General features: G+C 52.2%; 1 protein-coding gene across 1 annotated transcript in view; it reads left to right on the forward strand.

Moving 5' to 3' along the window:
* The window catches only part of EPHB1 (EPH receptor B1), an 80621-nt gene that overhangs the window by 33609 nt on the left and 28276 nt on the right, over nucleotides 1–18736 (forward strand). Inside the window, 2 exon segments of the mRNA XM_048314420.1 lie at nucleotides 16273–16397; nucleotides 16399–16429. Coding sequence (XP_048170377.1) covers nucleotides 16273–16397; nucleotides 16399–16429 — 156 coding nt within the window.

Raw genomic sequence — 18736 nt, forward strand, 5'->3', positions numbered from 1 at the left:
TTCTCCTCAAGGAAGATTGTTAAACCCTTCCTCCTGGTGTTTGAAACCTGATGATGGCAAAGGAACCCCTCACCAGACACTAGTTGTGTCTCTTGGCTTTCATCCCTTTTGACTGTGAGGACTGGGCACTGTATTTCTGTCTGCTGGAATCACGTTGGCTTTCTCTCTGACCTTCCCCGTGCCTGGCACTGACTCGGGTGCACGGAGAAGGAAGAAGTCCGGGGCTGAACCAGCTTTGTGCTGAATTTATCTGTTGTATTTATAAACCCAGGAGGAAGGGGTGAGAGAGCAGTCCTGCTGTTACCCGGCCTTGTCTCACTTTCAGTTTTCCCCTCCTGGCAAATTCCCGTGCTGGCGCGTTCGGGAGCCTCTGATCTGCTCCTGCCGGCCTGTCTGCTACAGCAGCTGGAAATCTGACCTGGCAGGGGGAAACAATCAAAATAAACCCCACAAAACCAGAGCAAAGCTGGGCTGGGATGCCTGCAATGCAAAGCCTTGCTTCCAGGCATCCCTGGCTTTCCCGGAGCAGCCGGCCCCTATCCCATCTCCAGCAGGGTCCCCCCATCCTTCCTCACCTGCTGGCCGATGTGCTGGGCTGTGCCCGGCCTTTGCCAAAGCTCTGTGGGGGTTTATCCTGATCTCCTTCATCCCTTTGATTTCTCTGTCTCCTTTGCATGTTTGTCCTTCCCTCCTGCCTTTTGTGTGGAGGAATGGATTGGGGAAAGGAGCAGCGGGAGGGGCACGAACGACCTTGAATGTCAGGGAGTGAGCAGCTCCATGCTGGTTCCCCTGTTATCCTCCCCTCCTGCCGAGCAGCCCTGGTGATAATTATTGATTTCCTCTACTTATCCATCACAGAAGATTGGAAACAATGTGATTTAAAAAGCGATTTTTTAAATAATTGCGAACATTTTGCAATTAGTAGTAGAACAATTTGCTATCGCTTAAAACGAGGGAATTGTCAAGTTTTCCCAATGAATTTGTTGCTTGTGTTGAGAACTGGGACTTTTGAGTCTCTGGCTGTGCCCTTGCCTGCCTTTTCCTTGCTCCGTGGTCCAGCCTGGTGCCCGTGCAGCATTTTGGGGCACCCAGGAGAGGTTTTCTTGGGTGATGACGGTGATGTTGGTTTTGTCCCATGGGTGAATGGCAGCCAGGGAGGTCATGGGGACACAGAATCCTGCTCCCCGTGCCTTTGGCTGTATCCATCCCATCCCAGTGTGCTGCAGCTCCATGCCCAGCTGCCTGGGTGCCTGGGGCAGGGTGAGCACACCAGGCATTGGCAGGAGCTGCAGAAAAGCCTTGTTTTTTGCTTTTAAGGATGGCTTAATTTTAATTTTTTTTCCAATCTGCTGGTCCGTGCACTTCCCCGTGGTTGGGAATCATTTTCTTTCCAGCCTCTATGCTGACCTCTCTCCTCCCCACCACTCCAGCATCTCGTTGCAGCTTTCCTGGCCTACAAGTGATCTCTTTTTTAAGATTTTCTCCTCTAAAACAGGAGGGGAAAAACAAAGAGGTAAAAACAAAGTGCTTGCCCTGCCCCTCTCTCCTTCTGCCTGCCCTTGGATTTGGTTTAGCAGGGCACGGGATGGGGCCAGCAGCACCCCAGAACAAGGACTGGGGACAAAAAAGAAATACTTGGGCTTAAAAACCATCAGCACTTCTTCAAGCTCTTTCCTGGGGACCAGGTCGAGGTCAGCTGGTTTGTTCCCAAACCTTTCCAAACCTGTGGACAAACAGCTGATGCACTCTGGGGTCTCTGCCTGGCAGCTGGCTGGAAGGGAGCCTCTGTGGCTGATGCTCATGATGATTGAAGTGTTTTTCCAGGGACAGTGTTTCCCTGTGGGTTGGAATTGGGATTTCAAGCTTTCCTCCTGGCCAGCATGGGCAGTGTCAGCACGCTGGGGCTGTGGGTCTCCTCCTCCCCATGCAGTGCTGTGCCTCTGCTCCCTGGGCCTTGGGCACCTGGGACACACTACCCCACTAACCATCCCAAAAGCTGCTTTTAGACCCCAATCAGAGCAGCTGGGGCACTTCCCACCCTAAACGGCAGCAAAGATGTCCGGGGAGTGTTTTATTTCAGGCTTAGCTGAGCCACAAACCTCCACCCGCTCAAAATGGGCCTTTTTCTCCTTTCTTTTTTTTTTTTCTTTCCCCTTTTGTTTTTGTTTTTTGGCACAATATCAAGTTTCCTGCCCCTCTCCCATCCTGCATCAACCCAAGCTGCTCTCCCTGCTCGGGCTGTGCTGGGAAGTGGCAGCTCTCCCAGCTCCTGCCGAATCCTGGCAGCGGGAGGGAGGGAGGGAGGGAGGGATGCTCCCCTTTGTTGGAGGGGCTTTGCCTCTGCCTGGCAGCGATCTCCCGGCTTCCACCACTGGGTGGAACAGGCAGCCCAGTTTTACCACGGCCACTCTGTGGAGGAGAAACAGTGAGAGAAAAAGAAAAAAAGTGTGATTTTTCCTAAATTATGCCTTAGTGAAGGCATCCATTAACCTCTGTAATAATTTTGCAAGGAAAATGTCCAGGAAAACCTTGTTAACTTTTTTTCTAATGAGTGTGATGGGTTTTAATGAACGTCTTAATTAGACATTATTAGCCCAAATGTGCCTCTGGTGGATTCAGGCCCTTTTCCTTCCCCCAGTGCAGGGATGGGCAGGGTCCATGAGTCCTGGCTGCTACCAGGGAGGAGGTTTGGGCACCACAGCTCCCTGTCCCTGTCCCCAGAGCATCTCTGTGATCCAGACCTGTCCCAAGGAGAAGAAAGGGAGAAACGCAGAAAATACCCCAGGCAGGGTGTGAGTGGGGGCCAGGTGAGCATTGCAGGGTTGGGATTCCAGAGCTGCAGCAGTGACCTCAGAGGGATTAGGGAATTCCATGGCTTCCATGGATGGCTTTATTTTCCTGCTTAGCAATTTTTTTGCTCCTTATCAATTTTTTTCCTCCTTAAATTGTTCCATGGGCTGTTTGTGTATTTCCCCTCCCTACCATGAGAACTTCTGAGTGTCAATAACATTGATTCCACCCTTAAAACAGGAAGAAAAATCCTCCTTTGATTTTCCCACCCAGCCAAGGGTCTTTTCTTGTGACTGTTTGCAAATGGAGGCATAAAACTGCTTCCAAGCCCTTGTTCTGCTAATAATCCATTTAGGAAACTTTCTGTGGTAGCTGAAGAGCCCGAGGAAATGAATTTTTGGGGGGATTTTGGGGTGCAGAGCTCCGTGTGCGCGTATCCATGAGCATCCCTGCGGCAGTGGGCTGTGAGACCCACCCATCTTTCCCAACCTTCTCCACTCACCCAGCCCAGGAGTCCTGGCTCTCATCCCGCTGCCAGCACGTCCAAGGCCTTTGCTGTCGGGCAGGAGCAGGGATTGTTCTCCTGGACAATGGGAGAGCCGCAAGGAAGCGCCAGATCCGGCCCGTGTCCGGCACCCGCATTGTTTCGCCCTTGTTTGCAAACAGCCAGCACCTGGCAAACCCAGTGACTCAGCCACGGACTTTTAAAGCCTTTCTATAACTTTTTCCTTTTGTTTTTTTTTTTGTTGGTTTTTGGTTTTTGTGTTTTTTTTTTTTGCAGTCACGAGAGAACTCCTTTGGGAATGGCTCCTCTTGCTGTGCTTTGCTTGCAAGGGGGTGGGAATGTCACCTGTGTTTGGGGCTGTGCTGCACCCTACAGCCCGTGGCACGCTCCAGGAGCCAGTGTCTCTCCCAGCAGGATAACAGCAATAATTTCAAATGGAAAAAAAAGACTTTTTTACCCTGGCTGGGTAAGGGGCTGGAGCTCCAGGAGCGGCTGAGGGAGCTGGGAAAGGGGCTCAGCCTGGAGCAAAGGAGGCTCAGGGGGGACCTTCTTGTCGCTGTTCTACCGAGAACCGGTGAGAAACAACACAATCCAAATCCAAGGAGAAAAGGAATTATTTTATTATTTACACACTAGGTTATATATCTTTGTACGTGAGAGAGCATGATATGATTGGCTGCTTGACCAGCCACCCCCTAGCTGAGGTTGGCTAGGTTCTCTAGCACCCATTCAAAATATTTTTTCCAGAGTACCAAAACAAGGCTGGAAAACAAACCCAGGTGCACAGATAGAGAATTAGTTTACAAAACCATCTTTCACTGTTTCTAGCTAAAGCATGAGAAAGAAAAACTTCACAAAATGCTTCAGCAGCTGTAAAATTCCTCTGCTCCTGCCTTTTAGCATCCACACCTTGTGGCTCTGCACAACTCCCTATGGGAGGGGGCAGCCAGGGGGGTCAGGCTTTGCTCCCAGGGAACAGGGGCAGGAGGAGAGGGAACGGCCTCAAGCGGTTTAGATTGGAAATTAAGGAAAATTTCTCCACCAAAAGGGCTGCCAAGCCCTGAAACAGGCTGCCCAGGAAAGTGATGGAATCACCATCCCTGGAAGTGTTTGAAAGCTGTGCAGATGTGGCACTTGGGGACATGGGTCAGTGGTGGCCTTGGCAGTGCTGGGTTAATGTTTGGAGTCAATGACCTTGGAGGGCTTTTCCAACCTAATGATTCTGTGATTTTTCCCCTCAAGCCATGAGATAACTCATCACCAGTCCCCTGTGCAAGGCAGCACTTGGAAGCTGAGTTGGGCTGCAGTTGGGCTTTGCAGGTCTCCTGCAACCCCTGCTTGGGGAAACAGCCCTCGAGGGATGATGTTTTAGTAACTGAGAGACCCAGAGAGGTGAAAAAGCCACGGACCAGGTGGAAAGAGTTGCCCTGCTTTCCTCTGGCTGTCTGAGGAGGTTTGTGTGGGCTGGATGGCCCAGCTGGGACACTGCTGAGGAAGGATGAGGGAAAAGTAATCAGTGCAGATACTGAGGTTTTAATTTGCTCCCCTCTCCGAGCCCCGCCGCGCGCTCGGATGGTGACAAATGGAGCGGTGCCGTGGGTGTCAGCTCCGAGTGTGTTACAAGTGGTCATTTGTCACGCCCGGTGCCTCGCGGCGCAGAGGATGCGTGGAGAGAGGAGCGGGGCGATTAAATCAAGAGCAGGCCTCTGGAGGAGCCATGGGAAAACCCATCCGTCTGCAGCCAGTGCAGCACTCACGGCCAAGGAACCAGCCGTGCCTTGGCTGTGGGAGCATCACACCAGAGTCGTGGGCACCCCAGATTGACTTCTGCACCCACCCCAGGGGGGAATTGCTGTTCTCCCACCCTAGGCTCCAGCAGCAGCCAAGAAAATGGCATGAATGGCATGCAGGGAGCTTAGTTTTTGTGTTCAGCCCAGGACTCACCTGCTTGTGTCACATTTTTGTATGGAATGGATTTGAGGCAGGAGAGCTGTGGGCTGGGGTAGGAGTTGGTCACCTTGGTGCTCTCAGTGTGGCTGCATCCTGCCTGAGCGTGGCTGGGCTCCTGGCAGCACCCCTGTGAGCAGGGATATTCCTGGGATAACGCTGTCCTTGTCTTGTCTCATCCCTTCCCTCCCCGGGGCCTCTCTGGGATGATGCTCTGGCAGAGCTCTGCCATCTCCTTGCTCTTCTGGGGGAGAGTTGTGGAGCCTGGGGCGCAGCACTGTGTGCCAAGCTGGAGGTGGAGAGCTCCAGCCCTCAGGCCTGGTCTCTGGACTTTGCTGCCTGAAACTTGTCTGATGCCACGAAGATTTTTGCCTTTTCTTTTATACCCCTGTTATACCTTTTTTACAACTTCTGTATTCTGAGTGCTTTTTCCCTACATTCTTGGATTTGTTTGTCAAGCTGAGAGACTCAACATTTTAGAAGCTTCGTAGCCAGGGATCAGTGTGCCCCAGACCCCAAGGTGCTCTCCAGAACACCTTCTGTAAACCAAGATAGAACCATCCAGGGGAAGGCTCCTTGGGGAGGGGGGCTCGCTTGAGCCTCTCCTTGGGGAATCTTTGATAGATCTGCTAATTAATAAAACCTATAATGTTATACCAGATCTTTTTTGGGGCATACTCAGCGGGGTGCATTTCAGTGCATATGACCTGGATGTGTGCACCTAAGGATCCTTAAAATAAATACCAAGGTAAAATCCCTTTTCCCCTTCTAACCGTGTTTGACTCTTGATTTTAAGACCAGGAAAAGGCATCAGTCTGTAAAAGCAGGGGCATCCTGGAAAATGATATACAGGGGAATTACAAATTAAATTTCCATCCTGGCTCAAGCAGCTCTGCTGGGTCTGCAGCCCAGAGAGGAAATTGCCATTGAGGAGAGACATGATAGTGACTTAGAATTTTATTTTTTATTTTGTACTTTATTATAGTACATATTGCATCCAGGCTCAACAGATCTGCCCTGGCCATAGCTTTGGTATGGGTTGGTGTGCACTGTGTCCCCTCCGTGGTGCAGAGGGACCTGGTCACCCTCCTCACAAGCAGGGATTACTTTGGTGTTTATGGGTTTTGCTCTGTTGCAAAACTGGGAATTTGAAATGGTTCTGGGCATGGCAGAAAGGTTCTCTGGCTGTCTGGGTGTTTCCAGGGACTGTCATTCTCTGGCTAAACCCAAATCTCCGGGTTTGCCATGGGCATCTGTTTCAGCACACCAGGCAAGCGAGGGTGGCAGTGCTGGAGGAGGGTGACAGGAGAGACCTGCGGTTATCACAGATCTCCTGCTCCACATCGGATCTGCTCCTGAGCTCTTAATCATCTGTTATTATTGAAGACAACTTATTCTTAGAGAGCCCAAGGTGCAAATTATGTTTCATAGCTAAGAAAAGCTTCCAGAGCTGCTTATGTACAGTAAATCCCTGCAGTCTCAGGGGGCTTTGACTTATGTGTAGCAGATGTTGAGGATGGAGGAGACCACACCTTTGTGCCTGCTTGTTGCTATCACCAGCACAGACACAGGTGGAAATTTAGGCAGGAAGAAGCTGTCTGGGCTCAGAGGTGGGGTCAGTGAGTGTTCTCCCACCCTGCAGCTCTGGGCATCTGTCCTGTCCCCGGTGATGGCACCAACATGGACAGTGCTAGCGTTCACACTGCTTGCAGGAGGTCCTTTCCTGTCCAGAGCAGGTTGCCTGCCCTCCCCACTGTGGCATAGGGGTGAGCCAGTGTGGGAATCATGGGAGCATGGAATGGTTTGGCTGGAAGGGCTTTTCAAAGGTGTCACCCTTGTCAGTGCCGTGGGTCCTCTCTCCTCTTCTGCAGCTGGGTAGGAAGGCGCCTTTCCTCCCAGGAACAGCAATTATGGCTTGTTCTGCTATAAATATTCATAGGGAAGCTCTCTTAATTGCTTTTCTAATTAATTCCATGCATGGCACTCTTGGGGTGGATGAGGAATGTGCCTTGGTTGGGATATCCTCCCATGGCAAATCCATTCCTGGGCACAGTCCTTAGGCAGTCAGCCAATCCACAGCCCCCCAAGGCTCACCTCCACCCCGATGGCAGTGTCCTGCTCCATGGTGGGACACCTCAGCACCCCAGTGTGACCCCGATGTCCCGCAGTGCTGTGGCAGGGACACAGGGAAGCTGTGTGTCCCCACGGCCCTACCCGTGCCGGCAGCACCAGCCTGGCCCTGTGGCTGAAACTCTCCCCAGCCCCATCCTGGGGTGGCTCTTCCTTCACGGTATCAGCACTAACGAGGAACTACTTCAGACGTAATTAATGAGCACTTGATGTTCTCTAGATCGAGGGGACACTGCATGGCATGAGCTGGAGAAGGAGGAAGAGGGGATTAATTACTTCCTGTTAGGGACGGGAGATGTTTGCTTCCCAGCCAGGAGGGGACTGTGCTTTGGGGAGCCCAGTGGCGATGCCACCCCCAATTTCCCAGTCAGAAGAGGGGCTGGAATAACGGAGTGACATCGGTGGTTCCCAAAATCCCTGGTTGCAAAGGAAAGATGCATCTTTTTCGGGGGGCTTCTAACTGCAGCCCCTGCCAGCAGCTCTGTACCTGCAGGAAGAGCTTCTCCCAGAGATCCTGCAGGAATTTTCGTGCCGGTTCATTTCCCTGTTGATGAGGTGGCTCGATAGCTCACACAGGCATTAAGGGGGTGAACACGATGTGCTGGGTTAGGGAGCACATGGAAGTATTGTCTCTTCCAGTCTGTGTCCATTGACTCTGGAGTTTCACGTTGCTGCAGTTCATGAGGGAAAAAAATATTTCTCCATGGAGCCTCCAGATGCCTGGAGTGGGGGTAGAGAGCATCTCTGGGGGTTGTGTCCTGGCCTGAATCTCAGTCCCCCAGTTTTTTACTCCAAACTCATTGTGAGGTTCATTGTGGGCAACAGATGGTGAGGCACTGGCCTTGGACACTTCCAGGGGTGGGGCAGCCACAGCTTCTCTGGGAAACCTGTGCCAGGGCCTCACCACCCAAGAATTTCTTTCCAATATCCCATCTAACCTTGCCCTCTGTCCATGTAAAGCCCTTCCCCTTTGTCCTGTCACTCCAGGCCCTTGGAGCCCTTTAGGCACTGGAAGCTCCTGCCTGCAGGGATGGCAGCCCCGGTAGAGGGAAGAGCCTGTGCTGGGCTGCAGCTGCTAAATCTGTTTTTAAAGAAGACTATCAGGAGGTTAAATAGCATCAAATCCTTGATGAGAACTTCATCCCCCTTTCATTTGTTGACTCAGAATAATGAGCTGGGGCAGTGAGGATGGTGAGGAGCAGCCTGTGCCTGGTACTGCCATGGCCACGTGTCTGCTGCTCGCTCTGCTGTGAACCTCCCTGTGTATGTGTATGAATTGTCTGCAGTTTGATCAATTTATTCCCCTTCATCACTCGAAGTGGCTGGTTTATGGCAAGGAAGTGGAGCTGTGGTGAGGGAGCTGTGGCATGGGACTGGGCAGTGAGCCTGGAGCCAAGTGGAAACTAAAACAGAGCAAAACCTGAGTGGGAGAACAGTGATTTGGAAAAATGACCATGACAAGTGTCGGGTTTTTTCCCCCCGCTGGCTGTTTTGGAGACTGAAGCGAGTTCCCTGCTCCGTGGCAAGCTGGCAGCCCCGCGGCACCGTCTGCCCAGGGCGTGCCTGCTCTTCTCTTTGCATCCATCTGGGACAGATTTTCTCTTCAGACCTTCAGAATCCCCCCAGCCGTGAAAAACAGAGAGAGTGAAGCCCAGAGTGGTGATTAAATGGGTAAAGCGTGGACCTGTCGGGAAGCTGCAGGCAGTGAGCAGCCAGGCACGTGGGAGCCTGAACCAGCTGCTTCTGTGCCCTGCTCGAGGCTTAAACTCCTTGTTTAGGGCCATGATGTCACCTAAACAGTTGGTGTTGAAGCTCCTTTGCATCCAGAGGCACTTAATTTTTCCAAGCAAGACTTTCTGGAGGAAAACTGCTTCTGGGTGAACATCAACTGCACTTTGCTTCCAGTGAAGCACACGGGGCTTGCTCTGGTGAGCAGTTCAGTCTGTGAGCACCTTGCTCCATCAGCCAGGGATTTGCTCCCCTGGGGCAAGGGGTGGGATTTTTGGGAGAGGTGAACAGGGATGCATCCAATCCTGTTGCCTCTAATATGGCTTGCACAGCTCCCTAACCTGCAAGCACCTTTGAAATCCTGCCCTGCTCCGATTCATTTCTCATCCATGAGAAGAAAAGCAGAAAAAATCCCCCGAGAAAGGTAAAACCACATTGAATTTTACTTCCCTCCATGAATAAACCATGGCAGGCCAGCTCTGACTTTAATTTACATGTGTCCCAAGGCGGATCTAAGCCCATTCCTCTCGAGGTGGAGGGCTGGTTTAATTAAGTGTCTGCGTCAGGCAGAGCTGGGGCCGCATTCCTCTGTGCAGCGGGAGGGACGGAGCCCGTGCCTGCAGGATGCCAGCCCGGATGCTGGGAAGCTCATGTTTATCTCATGAGTTTATCTCATGAGTTTATCTCATGAGTTTCTGCCTATGCAGTGCTGAAAGAAGGGAACGCAACGGGGCGGGTGCTGTTTGTAATTCAGATGGTCCCGAGGCGGGAGCATCTCTGGGTGATCCAAAATTCGTGTGTTCAGCTACAAGACGGTGAAGTTTGCACCAAAATGAGGTTTTGGGACAAGGATCTGGGGACAAGGCTCTGCTGGGATGTCCTGTCCCCCTTGTGCTGTGGTTTCTGGCATGGCTTGGGGTCCTGACCTGAGCTCCCTCCTTGGGAGCAGGAGGATACTTTAGGGCTAGAATGCTTGGACTTCCCTGTTCCTCCATCTGGGTTGCGCTCCTCTCCCTACGCTGAGGACTGGATGCTGGGATCTGGTGGCTGATGGGGTGTTTTAGGGCCGAGTCTCCTTTCTTGGCACGGTCAGGGAGGCAGGATGCGTGTGCTGGGTACCCTCCCAGCCCTCCTGGGTTGGCATTGCTCTCGGTACAGAAAGCTCTCCGGATTGATTTGTGGCTGCCTGGCAGAGGGCAGCGTGGCAGAGCACCCCATGGTACTGCTGGCTGCCTGCTGGGCTCGCCGTGGCCGTGCCAGGCTGGGGCATTCCTGGAGAAACACTTGGCTTAAGATAAAAGGGAATCAGATCATTAAAAAGTAGGAATGGGGGGCAAAATCCCTCACAAAACAACCTGCCAGGCCCTCCCCAAGAGAGAGGCAGGAGGGAAGGGATGACAGGAGAGCACCATGTAGGGCTGCAATTAAACCTCCGGCACCATGTGCCTGCTCCCTGCTTGGATGTGTGCAGGGAGGATGAGGAGGGAGATGAAAGCAGGGTGGGAAGGCAGCGCCCTCGTCACCCTTTGAAGGTGGGAGATGACAACCCCCCCCCCCGTTGGTGACAGCCTGCCCAATTCTGCTTTTCCCCCCAGCCTGCAGCCTGGGTCATCATCATATCAAAGGCATTGAAGCCCAAATGCATGGATGGGCTGGCAGCCCGGGGTCTGTGTGTGTCCCCGGGGAACACGGTGTCACCAGTGCCCCTGGCACTGCCCCAGAGGGCAAGCGGGAGCCCTGGGAAGCCTGCCCCTGTAGTCACAGCATCCTCTCAATGGCACTTCTCCATAGCACGCAATTTCGTGTGGGTGTTTATTTGCCTGGGTGGTGTCTCTCAGCTGAAAGTGTCTGGGAGGGTGTCCTAGCCGGCATTTGACCGCTCAGGGTGACAGCAGGATGGCAAGGAGAGCATTTTAAAACACCCTTCTCTGGAGCTAACCAGTTTGAAGGCTGAAAAACTGGTGGGTTTTTTTCTTATTTCATTTTTTTAATGTATTTAAAGATAGATTCTGTGTCGATGGTGTCTACGAAACGCACAAGGCGTTTCTGGCAGGCATCTTCTCTCTTTTTTGGGGGGGTTTCACCAAAAAATTGTGAACCTTGTGCAGAAGGTGTTGGGCTGAGGAGCCAGTATTTTTTCTTAAGGATAAACTATTATTCACAGAAAGGGGAGCCTTGAATCTTTTTCCAGCAGGCTGCAAAAGCAGTGAGCCACAGTTCCTCCTTCTCTCCTGACCTGTGCTGTCCTCAAACCCTGCTGCCCATCTCCCAGAGGGTGCTGCTAGGTGCTTCCACATGTCTTTTTGGAGCAAGGCTGGATCATCCAGGCTCTTTAGTGCCTTTGCACCTGACAGTGCTCTCCACACCTCCAGCTTGCTTGAGGGCATCATCTCATGCAGCACTGCTGCTTCTAACGAAGCTTTTCATCACCTGCTGTGCCAGAGTGCCACAGGTGTGCTTGAAGACGCTGGGATTGCCCTGGAAAGGCGCTGGACCCAAAAGGGAATCCAAAACAGGCGTGAATTTGGGGATACCTGGAAAATGGGGTTAGCTGTGCCACAGCAGGGACAGAGGGGCACGGGAAGGATGAGGCACTGCCAGCTTGATTTGCTGGGTTCCAGTGAGGGTTGGGGCAGGTCAAGGCTCTGAATCTTCAATTCCTTGGAGAAGCTCCTATTTTAAAGTCTGCGAAGGAAAAATGCCACTCTGCTTCCCCAGGGAGCTTTAGAGCAAGTTAATGTAGGGGCAGTGTCTCCTTCCTTTCTTCCTTTCTTCTTTTTTTCCCTTTTGACTTAAGCTTCCCTGAGAGAGTAATTAAAAAGTGCAAGTTCCAGGTGCTAACTGAGAGGATTTAGTTTGAGAATGAAACACTTGGATGCCCCCACGCTTGAATAACCCCATGCTTGCACCCTTCCCACAGAGGCTATGACGGTGGCTTGCCTCAGGCAGGAGCAGGGATGGATGAGCCGAGAGATCCTGCTTATCTCTGGCTCTTTCTAGGACTCCTGGCACCTGGAATGCAATGATGCAGGGTACAGGAGAGTGTTAAGCAGTAAAAAGCCCTCGCAGTGCTGCTGTGTGCCACGAGTGCTTCCACAGTCCATCCTGCTGCTGGGCACTGCCCAGGCTCCCCAGGGAATGGGCACGGCCCCGAGGCTGCCAGAGCTCCAGGAGCTTTTGGACAATGCAGGGTGGGCTTGGTGGGGTGCAGGATTGATGAGCCCTGGGGGTTGCTTCCAACTCAGGAGATTTGGTGGTTCTGTGATTCCGTGGTTTTGGCATTCTCAGATTCTGTGGTTCTGTGATTATGTGATCCCGTGGTTCTGTGATTCTCAGATTATGTGATTCCATGTTTCTGTGGTTCTGTGATTCCATGATTCTGTGGTTCTGGGAGCTGCAGAGGGAGGCGGCAGTGGGGCCACAGCTTTGTGGTGCCTTCACTGGGCGTTTGCCTTGCGTGAGTCGTGACACATCCTTCCTCTGAGCCTTTGGGGTGAGTAGGAGAGGATCAGCTCTGGCTGGCAGCCTCCAGTAGTATCCAGCCCTGTGGCCACATCCTTCAATCACCCCTCGGACACAAGGGCAACTTGCAGCTATTTTTCCCCCAAACTTCCACTGATGATGTCTCCCTGCAAGAAGCCTGAGTTTCACCAGCCCCTCAGTGATGTTCCCTCCCACCCCCAGATATGTCAGCCCCGGAAAAGGGGTCCTGCTGGCAAACTCACACCTGGGATGTGCAGCATTCCCGGTGTGCAGGCAGGATGATGGATCTGTGGGCAGCTTTGGATTGTGGGGGGGTTAAGTGCTGAGCATCCTCCCTGCCGAGCAGCACGGAGGAGTTCTGTGCCCCAGCATTTACAAACACGCCCCTGGTGCCTAAATGTGAGGAAGTGGATAGTTAAGCACATCATTAATCTTATTCAGCCCCCATAATCAACAATCAATTAATTCTCCTCCGGGCTGAAGGTTGTGCTGCAGCCTGGGCACTGGCAGAAAGAGCCCCTTCCCACAGGGAAAGCTGAGGCAGAGCCTCATCCTGCACTTGTCTGACACACTATCATGGATGCAGGCCTTGCCAGCTCTGGGAAGCTCTTGGAGCAGCCCTTAAATTAGGGCAAATGTTGCACTGGCCATTAGTGGGGTGACTTATTGCTCCCTCCATCTGAGCCTTGCCCTCGGACTGTGGGTTTGCCGTGTGAAGGATTATGGATCCCACCGTGGCACTGCAGGGCCCTGGAGGTTTGTGCTGTGCTTTCGGTATGAGGCTCATGGTTCAGCTCCCCCAGAAAGAGGGGACGCACAGGCAGCAGCCAGAGGGGAGTGCTGCACCCATGGCAGCTTTGGGAGAGAGGAGAAAGCATCCACCTCCCCGAAACTGTGGGAGGCTTTAGGCAAGCACAGTGTAATTACAGGAGAGAAAAGCTAATTGGTAATAATAGCAATTAAGAGCCACGTGCCTGCAGATTATAGGAATTTGTGGAAAAGCAAAGTGATAACGGAAACCTGCGGACACTGGGTTGCAGGGTGCCATGTTCAGGTGTTTTGACAAAGCATCACTTGGATTAATTGTAATTAAACATTAACAAACCTCTTCAACCAACCCACCGACATGCCCTCAAGCTTAAAACTGAGGCGTGTTCATTGCACTGCAATCCTCTCATCGTCCTCCTTCCATCCTCTTCCCTTAAAACACAGGTGGCTGTTCCCTGGTACCACTGTTCCCTGGTTCCCTTCCTGCCCCTCCAAAGAGCCTGGCACATTTCAGGTGTGTTCTGACACATCCTCCAGCTCCAGAGCCCACAGGTCCCCCTTTGCACGTCTCATGGATGCTCACCCTGCCAGTGGGAGCACGAGGCTGCTGGGACATGATGGGGAGACGATGGTGGGAAGGGAGGGGTGAGGAGCTGGAGATACACTCGAAGCCTTGGTGTCCAGTTGTGGTGCTGTTGGTTCCTGCCTCGTGTGTCTGTGTAGCTCTGTGCCTCCTTGTGCTGGTTTGGGAATAGGGCTGTGTATGTGTGTGTGGGGGAAGGGTCTGCATCCTGAAGGTCTCCCTCAAATGCTGTGGACTGCGTGGTGACCCCGTGTGTCTCACTGCCCACCGCATGAGGTGGTGGGTTATGGGCTTCCTTAAGATGCCACATGCATGGGATGGCTGTGGTGGGATGTGGAGGACTTGGCAGTCCTCCTGTGGTGGGGAAGAGGAAGGGCAGTGGGAGATGGTGGCTGGTTCCTCTGGAATGCCACGTCCTCACCCAGCTGGCAGGGCCATTGCAAAGAGACAGTTCATTGCAGCCAGCTGTGTGCCTCAGGCTGTGGGGTGGCAAAAGAGCTCCTGAATAATAAAATTGTAAAATATTGTTTTGATTTATTCTTTTCTATCATCTATTAATATCTGGAAAGGCTGTGTGAGCAGGAGGCCTTCATGAGTTTTGAATGACAGGTTAAAGGGCTCCAATAAAGATTAGATGGTCCACTATCTCCCAAGGAAATTGCATCAAAGTGGTTACTCCTGCTTGCTCCTATTAATTTCCTCTTCATGGCTGCTAGGAGATGCCTCATATCCTGATGCAGCAGACAGGGGCTAAGAGGCACTTTCCATTATCTCAATCATCGCCGTGTTTATGAGACACGTCGGGTGTTTCTCTGCAGAGCTGTGCCTTGGGGGGGATGGCATCCCAGGGCCAGAGCTGGGAGCCAAATCGGGCTGGGACCACCCTGGTGTGAGGCCAGGAACAGTCTCTCCTGGGCTGCATGGAGGTCTGATCCCTCGGGTACGTGTGCCAAAATACAGATATTCCCTTCTGCAGCCTTTGGTTCCGTCGGATTTTGTTGGATGTCAGGGATGGATGAGCATCCATTCATCAGTGCCCATTGGTGAGGATGGGTGGGGTGGGGTGGAGATGAGGGACCCATCCCTGTCACTCCATCCTCGCCCTCTCTCCGCAGAGCAGCGAGATGGTTGATTAATGAAACCTCCCCTGTGGCTGATTAAACCCTCACTGTAACTGGAGCATCTCCTCTGTTATGAATTAGTTGCCATTTCCTGCTTGAGTGAACTTGGAGTCTGGGACTTGGAGTCTGGGCAGCTCCAGCCGCAGGCTGCGGGGGGATTAACGGGATGGACCCATAGCACACTGTCATGGGCGTCACACCGACTTTTTAATTAAATATTTAAATTTTGCATGGAAAAAGAGCTGTGGAACCTGAGCCAGGCTGTTGGGGTGGTGGACAGGCAACCGTTCAGATCAGCAGAAGAGGAGCACTGTCCTGCCCCTGCTTGTCCATGTCCCCCATGGGTGCTGCTGGGGATGGGGGTCCCACAGCCCCCCTGCCATCCCCCCTGCCTGGGTACGAGCAGTAGGGAGTGAAGCAGCTACTGCAGCCCCCTTGCTCTGCCCTGGCTAAAGATCATTGCTGTGTGGTTGCAGTGTTTGTCTAGTGGCTTCAGGAGTAATCCCATGGCCCAACGTGGAAAATTCTGGCCATCCTAGATTCATGAGAAGGTACTACCCCATTTAGCACTAATACAAGTGTGAAGCTTTTCTGTGTCTCCTCTCACTCACCCCTCTTCTTTTCCTCCTTCTCCTCACCCTGTTCTTTTTCTTCTCCTCACCTTCTCCTCACCCTGTTCTTTTCCTTCTCCTAACCCTGTTCTTTTTCTTCTCCTCACCCTGTCTTTTCCTTCTCCTCACCTTCTCCTCACCCTGTTCTTTTCCTTTTCCTTCCTTTTCCTTTTCCTTTTCCTTTTTCCCTTTTCCTTTTCCTTTTCCTTTTTCCTTTTCCTTTTCCTTTTCCTTTTCCTTTTCCTTTTTCCTTTTCCTTTTCCTTTTCCTTTCCTTTTCCTTTTCCTTTTTCCTTTTCCTTTTCCTTTTTCCTTTTCCTTTTCCTTTTCCTTTTCCTTTTCCTTTTCCTTTTCCTTTTCCCTTTTCCTTTTCCTTTTCCTTTTCCTTTTCCTTTTCCTTTTTTCCTTTTCCTTTTCCTTTTCCTTTTCCTTTTCCTTTTCCTTTCCTCTCCTCTCCTCTCCTCTCCTCTCCTCTCCTCTCCTCTCCTCTCCTCTCCTCTCCTCTCCTCTCCTCTCCCCCTTCTTCCTGCCCCATTCCAATGACAGGACCTGCTTTCCCTGCATCCCAGAATGGCTCAGAACCCACCTGCTCTGCTCTCTCTTGCAGCCTGCCCCGTGGGACGTTCAAGGCCAGCCAGGGCGCGGGGCTGTGCGTGCCGTGCCCCCCCCAACAGCCGCTCCACCGCCGAGGCCTCGCCGGTCTGCGCCTGCCGCAATGGCTACTACCGGGCGGGACTTCGACCCGCCGGCCGCCGCCTGCACCAGTGAGTACGGGGTCAGGGCTGGGCGGCTGCAGGGCCCTCGCTGCCCTCGCCCCTGGGGGCAGCAGTGGGGATAAAGTCTCAATCCATGCAGAGTTTGTTTTATTTTCTCCCCCCGTCCCACGGTGGATGGGAGCGAGAGCGCGGCTGGGTGGGCAAGGCGGAGGGGTGGGGTGGCCCCGCATCCCACCTTGCTGGCAGCCTCTGGAATTTATCCATCAGCCCCGGCAGCGGCGGTGATGGCAGGGAGATAGTCCCCAGGATAGATTAGGATTTAAAGTTATCTGCTCTGGCTGTCTTGTTCATAGTCTTGCAGATGGAGTATTTTTTAATAGGGGGAAGGCTGCATTAAGCATTGGTATTCAGCGATGCGTCGCTGCTCCCGGCTGCCTGCCCGAGCTGCCTGCCATGGCAGTGATGCCTTTTCCTGGTCTTAAAATCAAGAGTCAAACACGGTTAGAAGGGGAAAAGGGATTTTACCTTGGTACTTATTTTAAGGATCCTTAGGTGCACACGTCCAGGTCATATGCACTGAAATGCACCCCCACCAAATGCCCCCACCCCAAAAGATCAGGTATAACATTATGGGTGTTACTAATTAGCAGATCTATCAAAGATTCCCCAAGGAGAGGCTCAAGCGAGCCCCCCCTCCCCAAGGAGCCTTCCCCTGGATGGTTCTATCTTGGTTTACAGAATGTGTTCTGGAGAGGACCTTGGGGTCTGGGGCACACTGATCCCCTGGCTACGAAGCTTCTGAAATGTTGAGTCTCTTAGCTTGACAAACAAGTCCAAGAATGTAGGGAAAAAGCACTGAGAATACAGAAGTTGTAAAAAGGTATAACAGGGGTATAAAAGAAAAGGCAAAAATCTTCATGGCATCAGCAGCAGTGTCCTCAAGCCTGGCTTTTGGTGGGAAGAGAGCCCAGGAGACAGGAAAGAGCTGCTGTGCTCTTCAGCCTGCTGGGAACTCAGGCCTCAACTCCCCTCCAGATACACTCCAGGCCCTTGAAGCAGCCCATCATGGAGCATTAGCACGTGGATGCTCCGGACCCTGCATGCTGGGAAGTGCCCAAAGCACACATTGGAAACAAGGAAAGATTTGTGTGTTTTGCTGGATCACCTGAGCTCTCAGGACAGGTTGCAAAAACTACAGATAATCTACAGATTTTTATTATGTGTTGTTACATAACTGATTTACAGCAGTGCTGAGCTACAGGATACTGGGAAAAAAGTCTCTTTGCTGATTTTTATTTCTTCTTGTCAGTGCTTGCTTTTGCAGTGCTCCAATTTGAGGTGCCAGCTGTTCACCCACAAAGGTTCTCTGTGCCAGAGGAGTACATAACATTGTGGAGCTGCAGGCAGTGCCCTGGACTGGAACCCTTCCAAGGGTGATCCCTGCAGTTCCTGGGCCCCTGCAGAGGAGGGAAGGGGCTGCAATTAAAGTGGGAGGAATTTGGGAAGGCAGCAGTTTGCCACTGGGACAGGGAAGAAATACAGGGTTTTTTTTTCCTTTTTCTTGAAAAGATATTATCTGCTTGAGGTATGGAGGGAGGATTTGGATTAAAGCTCCTTAATCCAGACAGGTTGCAGATTTTTGAGAGTAACTCACTAATATTGATCCCATTGAGCCTTTGTGAGTCCTGCAGTCTTGTTCCCCTGGGGAATCAAGGTCCTTCTCCCCTGCTCCTGCCCCTGCTGTGGGCCCCTACAACCCTCCTGTAACTCTCTTTGACACCTCCACCGCGGGGGAGCCTGGCAGTGCTGCGGTGCCTCAGGTCCAGGACAGCCCTTTCCAGTGAGGATGCTGCACTGGTGACTGCTCCACAACAGACACTTCTACTCCTAAAGAGGAAAAGGGTTAAAGGCAATGGAATTCTATTATCTTAATTTATTTTTTTAAGGCTGTCATTTCTCCGGGCATTTGAACAAAATCTTTCATCCGCATTATCCACAGCAGCAGCTCAGGGAGGCTCCAGAGTGTCTCCATGCAGAATGACCTCTCCATCCCACCAGGCACGTCACCATGGTGCTGATGAATCTGTCCCTGTCCAGCCCATCCCCGGCCACTAACAGGGCTGATTTATCCACAGCCCTAACGATGTTCCCTGGCGCACACACACACCACACACACACACACACGTGGAGGGCTCCCCTGGGATAGGTTTCCCCAAGACAGAGCGTGCTTCTCTCTCTTAACCCTTCCTTGCAGGTCAAGTCCTCCATCATTTTTATTGCTCCCTGTATCATGGCAAAGTCCTTTTTCTTTCTTGGAAGTGCAGCCCCCAGCCCAGCCAGCATGAGGAATTCCTT

Source organism: Corvus hawaiiensis, chromosome 10 (genome assembly GCF_020740725.1).
Source record: "Corvus hawaiiensis isolate bCorHaw1 chromosome 10, bCorHaw1.pri.cur, whole genome shotgun sequence".
NCBI classification, from domain to species: domain Eukaryota; kingdom Metazoa; phylum Chordata; class Aves; order Passeriformes; family Corvidae; genus Corvus; species Corvus hawaiiensis.